This window comes from Diadema setosum, chromosome 17, assembly GCF_964275005.1.
Source record: "Diadema setosum chromosome 17, eeDiaSeto1, whole genome shotgun sequence".
NCBI lineage: Eukaryota > Metazoa > Echinodermata > Echinoidea > Diadematoida > Diadematidae > Diadema > Diadema setosum.
The window spans coordinates 33,032,247-33,043,519 of record NC_092701.1 but is presented as its reverse complement, the minus strand read 5'-3'; the positions used below and the strand labels follow the sequence as shown (position 1 = coordinate 33,043,519).

The window sequence follows — 11,273 nt, the reverse complement described above, 5'->3', positions numbered from 1 at the left end:
AATAGATAGATAGATAGATAGATAGATAGATAGGTAGATAGATAGATAGATAGATAGATAGATAAATAGATAGATAGATAGATAGATAAATAAATAAATAAATAAATGAATGAATAAATAGATGAATGGATAGATATAAATAGATAGATAGATAGATAGATAGATAGATAGATAGATAGATAGATAAATAAATAAATAGATAAATAGATGAATGGACAGATAGATAGAGAGAGAGAGGGGGGGGGGGGAGGAGGGAGAGAAAGACCCCAAAGAGAGTAGTGCGAGAAGTAATTTTCAATCTGTAGATTGAAAACAGCAAGGTTGCCTTGAAGGGAAAATCGACTCCATCTTGAGGTTGACTAGGCCAAACAAAAAGCAAGAAGGTCGTAAGATTGAGAAATTAAACATGCTTTTTGGAGACAGTTTTTACAGTTGCCATGGCGAAGTCGACTACACGCTGTTGCTGCCTAAGGCTTTCCCGTGGGTTTGTTCGTAAGAATGTTACGAAAATCATTCTCATTTCTTACATGATTCAGCAAATGTGACCTCCGCAAATATGCATTACTGCCAAGATGTAGCCAATGTCAAACAATACGATCTGATGAAATATATATTATATTATATATGTATATATACACTATATATATATATATATATATATATATATATATATATATATATATATACATAATATTATATATGTATATATATATAACATACTTTTTGTTCGTCTTGAATTACTGTCAGAAACGGACAGTACGTGACGATGTTCGTGTGTGTGTGTGTGTGTGTGTGTGTGTGTGTGTGTGTGTGTGTGTGTGCAAGAGAATCAGAAGTCTGTTTGACCATGAGATCTTCACCTTTTGTAGTTTGTGATGGTATCATTATGATATCATAATTAAGTAAACGACACCTTAGAATTCCACATTATTCTTGTTCCTTTTTACTCCGATTGACATAAAACTTTTACTAATGAGTTATTATAATATCAATCGCAGGAGGAGTAAAGTTTATTTCACTTTCGGTGAGGCTCTCACTAATATTACCAAAAGTTGCAAATATACATATCTGTATGATTTAAAAAAAAAAAAAAGATTTCGTCGCCGTTGGTCAGTGACAGGAGAACCTACTATCTGCGTCAAATCGTGCCTGCATAATGTTTTCATTTCATTCATTTTATCTATTCATGGTACCAACATCGGCCAGGGCTCTTTTTCATTTAGTCCGTGGAATAAAAACAAATAGATAGATCAGTAAAATCCAAACTAAAACAACTACATAAAAGCTGCACAAACTATAGTTTACTCCTAGGCATGATACAATAAAGGCAAGATAGAAATACATATATAAAACTACAAAAATAAAATGAAAAACAAAACATAAATATGTGGGTGTATACTTGTGTATGGGTGTATTCTATGTTTAGTTAGTGATTCATCAAAATTCTTAATTATTTCTGCATTGAAAACAAGCACATCACAATAATGAAACTGATTGTTTTTTTTGTATGGATCGCGATGCATCCACACAGACCTGTATGATATTTTGTACAATCTACGACTTCACGTAAGTGACCTTCGGTAAAGAAAAGCGCTACAAGTCACTACGTGATTTTTCTACTAAATTTTGCAGTATATTGCTGTGTTAATGCAACTGTTTTCATTTCTTTTTGTATCATACCCCGCAGTTTAAGCATTTGTAAAAATACGGTATAATGGCATGCTTCACCAAGAAAGAGAAAAGGGGGATGAAAATATAGCATTAGTAACAACCCGCATTTCAATATGAGCACGAAACATTATTCTAGACGTCGCAATAAGCTTGATAGAAATAGACAAAAAACAAACAACAACAACAACAACAAGGAAACCAATGACTTCTCTGCTTAAGCCATCAGAGTCACAAACACGGTTTCGTAGAACAGCATCAGGCGAATACCTGGCTAATTTTGTCAGTTTATTGTAAGATAGATGTGTCAGGATCGCTACCTTCTATGTTTGTGTGTGTGTGTCTGTGTGTGTTTGTTTTGTATACCTGGAAAATCAGTTATGAATAGAGATGATGACGTCATCTCTACGTCCGATGAAAGTCATGAATCAACAGAATTCGTCGGCACCTGATGAAGGAGGCAGTCAGATGTAGGTCTGACTGACTGCATGGTCCAGCCATACTCGTTGACATGGTCTCGCCGTTTCGTTTCATTCACAGCCTACAGCCAATCACAGGCCGCGTTGAGACATACACACACACACACACACACACACACACACACACAAACACACACACACACACACATGCACATGCTCAAAACCACGCCCCAGTTAAAATGCCGGCAGATTTCGAGTAATGCTGGAAGTCAGATCGGCTAGCCAAAGGATAAGCACCTCTTGATACGACGCTCCACTTTTCGCGCGGATTTCCATTTCCTCTTCCACCTACTGGAGTATCTCTCTTCATAACTTTGAGGTATCCCGACTGCTCGATCACTTGGGTTAAGACAGCGGGTTAGTTTGGTAGACGACCGTACCCGTCTACCATAGGGGCATTGACATCTGCGGCAGAGCGGGAGTTCTTCGCGCCATTCCGTATCCATTGAAAAGCTGTGGATGTTGGTCATATGCGTTGGCAAGAGCACGGAAGATAGTCGGCAGGTTTCCATCGAGTCATACTCATTTTGTCGGGACAGATTGATCCATGAAAGTTCTCGTTTTAAAAAGTCTTTCATCTTCCGTTTAACCCTCTGACCTCAAAGAGCGAATTGTCTACTTTTTCTCATTCAGTAGTTTAAACGCATGATAATTTCGAATTGATCTAAACCTGGAAAATTTGGATACCGCCAGGTTAAGACAAAACGTTTTATTGTGCCTTGTTCTTGTCTGACACCTTTCCCCTTGACTACCCCAGTGGAAGAACGAACAACTTTTGGCTGGGGATATCCATCTACCGTGTTTCTAACATCAATATGAGGTAAGTATTACTAACCAAATATAATCGGTGGAACGTGTAGGGTCCTCAGCCCATTGAACTTTATCAATACTTTGTTAATTTGTGCACCTACTGAGGTACGGTATGCAAAAATACATTGTCTAACAACTCACTTAAAAGTAAAAGAAGTCGTATGCGATGCGATAAGATTCGTCAAGTCACTCGCAAGATAAACGAAAAAGTACGACAATTTTTTTTTTTTTGATAATCCCTTTGATTAATGGGTTTACCTACTATTCATTTATTAATTTTTCTGTTCACTTGTTTATTTAATTCATAACTTTTTTTTTTTTGCTCATTCATCAAAGGTTGTCTATCTTTTTTTATTAATTGATTCATTCATTATCAGTCCATTTCTTTTTACTGTGCAAAACTTCTTATGTGACAGTTATCGTTTATCTTTCTATCAAACCTGCATGTGATGGGACAGAGTTTCCCCCCTGATGACCGGACCTGTTGTGTAAGTGTCGAACTTCGGAGGAGACGGTTCTAGTCTCGGTGGATATGTTAAACATGTTTCCTCCCAATGCCAAATGTTCCCTGAACTTGACGGAGATCGAGGTGTCAAGGGATCGTATCTGCGTCGCATCCGCGTTGCTTCCCATGCCGATCGTGTCGACAATCTCGCACTTTTTATAGATTAAAGGGCGTCAGAACATAATGAATCATATCTTAGGAGGATTTCACCCTCGAGGGTGTAAGGGCGCCAAAATGAGATGCTGCTCAGCTTTTGAATAGTTTTGACGTCACTTAGGTAGCGGATGCATGAAGCAGAGTGCCCGCTGGAGCAACATACAAGTGTATAAAGCTCAAATTGATTTCTCATAGACAACTGATAGACGTGTCACTCCTGGATAACTCGTTTCTTCTTGTATTTTCCGTCCCAAGATTCAATCGTGTATTTGATTGAGAACATGAAAATTGTAAGGAGCCATTTGCTACAAGCACAACTCTTAGGTTAGCAGGTGGTAATCTCAATTTCAGTTAACTCTATATGAGATTATTTTCTGGGAATTTCTGCATCCATCGAGATTCTCTGCCATTTGCAAACACATGTATACACCCACCTCCACACACACATACACATACACACGCACACACGCACAAACACACACACACACACATGCACACACACTGAGACCTGAGACAGACACTCGTAGAAAGATACGCGTTCGTCTGTGTACTAGTATGTCATTGAACATACAGTACTAGTACATTGCATATACTAACCCGATTTTCTGCATGTTCAAGAACAAACATTAATCTAGATACGCTCCAATTACAACCATATTCGACATGACCGTGCCTTCTGCGAAATGCCTATAGCTATTTTTATAATTATTACATACATTATAAGGAAACCCTGTTCTCGCCTTCTACGGCTAATCCAACATTCGTTTTTTCAGTTACAATTTACAGAATATCTGACTCCACTGCAACAGTCACAAATTGTCATGTGTGTTAAGTGTTGCGCAACTGATGATTCTTACCCACATCAGCGATATCACCAAATTTCTCCTGGTCTTGATACCCAAATCGATACCGTCACACCTTATCCTCATTTCATATTCATATTTGTAATTTTTGACTCATGCTTGTCTGTTTTTTTTTTCCTTCCTTGCAAATATGATATTTTCTCTCTGCATTCCGAATTGTCTTTATCTGAAAACCTCTTGATCGTTAATGTAAAGGCAAATGACAATCACTATCAACTAATCACTATCAACTATTGTTGTATCCACATTATCCGTTTAGTGTGATGGGAATATACAATCATAAAATATTAATTTCTGTGTCCACTTCAAATCATCGTAATCGTCACTGTTAGTGAGTACTGACGTTTTCCAGTACTCCAGTGCCACTGCCTGGTTACATCAAATAAAGACTTATAGTTTGGTTGCCTTGATGTTGTTTGGGTTAATGTTTGAGTCGTATTTTGTTTCGTTTACCCTGCCTATGATATGAATTTTACTAGGTGTGATTACATAACCACCCCGAGTGATGTTCGTTATTCCGAAGGTTCGATGATCCGAAAATGAAATAAGGTTCGTTAATCCAAACATTTGTGGCGCTATTCCGAAAGTTCTTTATTATACTTTCGGGTTGAAGAACCTTCGGAACAACGAACCCGTTGTACTTCGGATTAACGAAATTTCTGAATAACGAACTGTAACCATCAACCCTATGCTCTTGCAAATAGACTTCTGGCCACCTCAAAAGTAATGTTTTTGGGGAAAAATCAGCTTTGAGGTAATAATACGAGAGATCATGTGTTTAAAAATTTTAAGTCATTTCAAAACACGATGGCAAGTGCGTGAGGAAAATTAGCAATTTCAAAGTAATAAACATTCATTAGACGTTCCAGCCCTATCAGGAGACGGTAAGGATAGGGCCATCAATTTCTCTAAAGCAAAAATAATGTACTTAATTTCGTAGTGTTCTGTAAAATATTGAGCTTTATTGCCTGTCTATATTTCAAAGTTAACACCTGTGACGTCAAAGCCATATAGGGTTGACGTGGTGATGGGTAGTAACTGCTTACAAATTAATATACATATACGAGTATGTGTGTTAGTTTGTTATAGTGAGTCAAATAGTTAAACCGCGTTTGGCAAACAACAACATAATCTTAATGTAGCGATGGAGATGGCCACGTATAGCTCTTTACATTTCACGTGGCTCATCAAGCACTTAGGTGTTTGTCAGGAAGCGAGGATCGGGCAAAATAACCGTGCCGGGAAGATCGAGCTTTTACGAAAGGAGTTTAAATTGCAAAATGTAATGAAAGGACGAGTTTAGGTCTTCGCAACACCTGCGTTCATCTTCTTGTTATATCACTCCCACTCTCTTCATGTTTATGATTAGATATGTTTTCTGAATAAACCATGACATTACATACTACATCATTTTTATGACCCCAAGCACGGGTGATCCAAGACATATGGAGTTAGAGTACGCGTATTACAGAATCGCGTCTTGTATAAACTTTCGTGCTTCTTTTTTGAAAAGTTTTTTTGTTCATAGAAACCCAGGTGCATGTCGATAAATTGATAAAGCGCGAAACCTTCCCCGCGGGTGAAATATTAAAGAAAATATCACGTTTCGCTCCGGACCATAAGAATTATCGATTCCACTTCACTCTTTTGCAAGGTCAACAAGAAAAAGTAGGAACAGACTTTTATAAAAATAGCTGCAATCTGAGAGAAAACAAACAAACAAAATATCTGCTCAATTCAAATTGGTAAATGATATCCGCCTTCTATACAGAGTGTCAAATGCCACAGATAGGTATATTTGTGTATATGATGAGTGACTGAAGTCTTATTAATGGAGACCTCTAGGTGATATTTTGACTTTTGCATCTGAACATCTCTGGTGGTTTTATTGGGTACATAGTTTCAGAATTGATAGTAATTGGGATGAGGAATAAGAATACTTTCAATGTTCATAACAAATCACAATGAACGAGGATGATGACATCATAGCTTTACATAAGAATGCATGATTGGGAATTACATTACTACATGACTGGAATATATTGTGAGCCTCCTATGTTATCATCCTCGTTCAGTCTATGCTTCAGACTATTAATTAATCCGCTCAACGCTCAAGGACCACAGTAACCTAACAAATCTAAACATGAAACTATCGATTTATACGCTACATGATTTGAAATTACAATACAAGTTTGATGAATGAACTTTATGAGAGAGAGACAGAGCGGCATTTCCTCGATTTAGGAATATGTAGAATTTTATGGAAATGCTATTTCCTAGTTACGAGCTGTTCCATTTAACTGTGGATACTCAATGTATTTCGGTACTCGGAGTGTGTATGTATTAATAGTTGCTGCTGTGCAAGCTAAACATTCGGCAAGCTTCGCTACAGGAATGCGTTATTGAAGTATTAAGAAAGTGTGTATAGACTTTCTACCCAACATAGATATTTACTCCTACTAAACAGTCCGATGAATCAACACACATAGTCCAGCAATCAATGTCATTAGATGGCATCACATAACATCTCGGTCGATAATACAGGTTGCATATTAAATTCCAAATCTTCATCATTTGTTATCCTTGTTTGTTATCCTGGTTAGAATATGATTTAACAAGGATAAAGTCCAGTCAAGTGAAACAAACGGTAGACGTTTTCTTCAAGTCTGCCTTGAACGTTGAAATGAAAATATCGTTGAATTTAAACCAAAAGAATATATGCAGGTACATGATAACGATAAGAATACAGATAGTTTGTTGTTGTTTTTTCACACTGATTCCATGCCAAAATTGAATTTAAGTGGATACTTGTGTGTGGGTCAATGGTAGACGCACGAGGTGATACATCATCGTATCATTCAATTAACGTAATTATGAACATGCCGCTAGTGTCATTGTTTCATGAAAACACGCTAAAGTTAATAAAAAAAAATAGAACTACATTATTTGATTTCCCATTTAATTCGTTTAATTTTACTCCGGTTATTAAAGTAATTTGCACACAAATGCTAAATATATTTCAGAAAAAGCAGCAACACCATAAAGCTCCCTGTTTTTCACTACTAAGTATACCTTTCTTTTTCTCAATTAGGAAGCCACCTACGTATTTTGCATTACATGAACATTTATCACTTACTAGTCCCCCATTCATTTCATTCTTGTGAGCATATCAAACGTCATTTCGTTTGTTACACCCTGTCCTTGAGTGTAATGTTGTATTTTGATCTTATATGAATATATTGATGATACAACAATTGGAATCTTAATTGCTAATCAAATCATAATCTTCTATCGCTTTTGTGATGAAATACTTCGTGATGCAAGGGTTAAGTAACGTTGAATGTCGCAGTCTTGTGATTGGGACATTTTCAATATTATTGGAAAAGAGAAGGAGAAATACGCTAGGATGGAAAGGCTTAACAAGTTCTCCATTAACTCCTATTTCGGAAGTACTTCGGAAGTACAAATGATAGCAACCCGTAATAAAGGTGTACTCTCGAGCTATACATCAGCACTGATCTTTTTGTAGTGCTGTATTATTTTGATTAAAGACTGAGGCGGAGAGGTTCTCTTACGTATGAATGATGATTTAAAGATATGATTATCTAAAGTAGACGAGCGAGGGAAGCACTGATTAGAATCGAAATGAATAGAAAGGCAATTTTGAAAATAAAACTAAATCAATTTGAAATGAACGAAATAATTCATTCAGAGGAGCTTGAACTAATCAATGTCGACAGCAATGATTAATTTTAGAGTGAAACGGCCCAGAACTCATGCAAAGGATAAATTGTTTACAGGTGTACAATGACCCCCTGAGATCAAGTGTGGTACACGTATATGACGTATGGCTAATGAAAATGCCATTCGTCGGGATGTCAGTCACATTATTATAGTATCTCATATCATGGGCGAACAAGGGATCGCAGCTTCCCAGTGGCAGCGTGCAGTTCTCAGACCACTGTCGTAGGTTATACAGTATCATTTAATCCCCTACTGTCAAAACATCGGCTGTTTTTGATACAAGTAGGGTCTATTTAGGACAGCCATTCAATATATAATACACAGTCAGACAACAGGTGTGTGCGTGTCGGTATTATGCGTGTCCGTGTGTGCGCGCGCGCGTCTGTGTTTCTAACGTCTGCATTTTTTGTGTGTGTGTGTGTGTACTATGAGCTTTTTATTTACTGGGCAGTATCTAGTTACTATTAAATGACACTCCCAATGTTGAAGGTATGATTTACCATTTGTAGAAGAAACAAAAACCCAGCATTAGTGCTTCAAAATAGTTCTCAAATGTAACGGATAGAAACTACTGTAAAAAATTGAATCCGTATAATCGATGTTAAAGGGTGTGTACAGTTCTGGTCAAGGTGAGGATTTAGCTTTTAACGTTTTGCGAGATATTCAGAAACCACTCTATGAGATGTCAAAGAGCATGCAGTTCTCAGGGGTATCAAAAGTTTATTCGATGAAAATCGGTTTTGAAATGGCTGAGATATCCAAAAACATGGTGAAACAAAGAGATCCTAATAAAGTTGTGGCATGTCGCCTTTTATTATTAGCACTTTTTTGGATATCTCAGCCATTTTGAAAACCAATTTTCATCAAATAAACGTTGAATCCTTCTTAAAATTACATGCTCTTTCATAGTTCATAAGAGGCTTTTCATTATCTCACTTAGGAATGTCAAAAACATGAATCCCCACCTCAACCAGTACTGTACAGTTCCTTTAAATATTGTTAAATGCACGAAATAAATAATATAAGACGAATTTCAATAATGAAATGTTTCCAGACTAAAACGTCTACAGTTATGTTTTAATGTCATATGAGAAAATACTTCTAATATTGTAGGCTTTATTGCAAAAATCATATATGGTAGGATGTTTTGTGACCCAACATATGCATCAAAAATGATATCTTGAACATTATTTAAATCACTGCTCCCAAAGGTAAACTGAAGTCTCAATTTCTACCGTTGTACCATTTAATTCTTCTAATGAAGATTAGTCTTCATGTCATTCATTTATAACGCTTTGTTGAATATGAATACATTAAAAACTTATTTTGGGGTCTTTCTTCTGGTATCTTATAAGGCATATATTCTTTCTTGTTTACCGTATTGTATACCATCACACACACACACACACACACACACACACACAAACACACACACACATGAACATACCTACAAGTTTGCTGGATGTTAATACTGTGCTGTTTGCTACGTGTTTGTATGATAACGTCATAATAATATGGGGGAAATATACGCTTTGACTTGTCAGTTTGGAATCGAAGGAATTAGATGCATGATCTTAGATATCCTTGCTCTCAATGCCATAGAGATTCAATTTTGTCCTGGAAGACTTTCTACAGTGAAATACAATGACAGACATAATATACACACGTTGGAATTAACTGGACGAAGGTAGATATGGACGATTATGATTGTAGGATCAAGTAGCTTACTCAGGGGCTTTTGGCATAACGCTGTGTTTCTTGAACAATAGTGTGAAAATATACACAAACGGCTTTGTTTCTCTAATTACATTTCCACCATTCTCGAAGTTCATCCGTATCGATTTCTTCCATAGGACAATTTACGGCATTTGATTCCTCGAATGAAAAAGGAGTCTGAACGACAGTTAAAGCGTTTGTAGAATACAAACAATATGTTAAGTCCGTTTCGTTGCTTCTTTAAAAAGCGCTCTATTCTTTTTCTTTTTATTTGAGATCTTGTACGACAAATACGCACATCCGATATTACAAACAGAATACATATTATATTCATACACCAGCGTTTGCGTGAGCTTACTTGTTACAGTGATTTGTCATTTAAAGTTATTTTACTCACAGATTAAGTTTGTAAGATTTTACTCAAAATTGTCAAGGGAACTTTAAACGAGGTATCATTTGTATCGATGCAAGAAGTAGTGATATCAGTCACGTGTGCTTTACGCTCCTCCTGGTTTTGTAGGCACATGTACGCACTTTTTTATTCTTTGCTTTCATTCTTTCGAAAGTTATCACAGCTGACTATTTTATCATGCATACAGTGCTGGAACATTTTATGCGACTGATTTCATCGGTTCTTGAATCAATATCGATTTGATAAGATTGAAGTAAAATTTGAAGTTATCACAGCTGACTCTTTGTCATGCATACAGTGCTGGAACATTTTATGCGACTGATTTCATCGGTTCTTGAATCGATATCGATTTGATAAGATTGAAGTAGAATTTGATTATACTTTGCATCTGATACATGTACAAGCCAATTAGGTATAATTCAATCACATCACAGCCACATCCCTTCTCTCGTACTTCACTCTAATTCGGTGTAAAGTTGCAATTACGATAAAAAAAAAAATTATCTTTATATTCAATGGTGACGCCCCCCCCCCCCTCCTCATGAGAACAATATACAGACAAATTCTATACCCAGGTTACCTTTATATCTGAAATAAATAAAACACATAAAATGGAAGGACGTTTCAGTAGAATCAAAAATGCAAATGGACAATTTCGTTTCACGTTTCACGTGTTTTTCATAAAGAAACTATGGTTGTTGTTGTTGTTTTTTTCTCAACCGCAAGCGAAACCATTAAAGGAGATAACGTTATCACTCCAAAGTCCCCATTGATTTCGATGAAACCTCTTCATTTTTCTTTGAGTTCACTTTATTATTACAGCGAATTTGGATGTGATATGAAATTGCATTCGAGCTAAAACTCCATGATGAAGTCAGTGGATGACGACCGTGAATAGTTTTCCTTCTCCAGTATAGTGA

General features: G+C 36.5%; 1 protein-coding gene across 1 annotated transcript in view; it reads left to right on the top strand.

Moving 5' to 3' along the window:
- Positions 1-2,375: 2,375 nt before the first annotated feature.
- LOC140240929 (uncharacterized) overlaps positions 2,376-11,273 on the top strand; it is a 28,918-nt gene continuing 20,020 nt past the window's right edge. Inside the window, exon 1 of the mRNA XM_072320700.1 lies at positions 2,376-2,967. Within this exon, the coding sequence (XP_072176801.1) occupies positions 2,963-2,967 (5 nt within the window). The 5' untranslated portion in view covers positions 2,376-2,962. The remainder of the gene's footprint in view (positions 2,968-11,273) is intronic.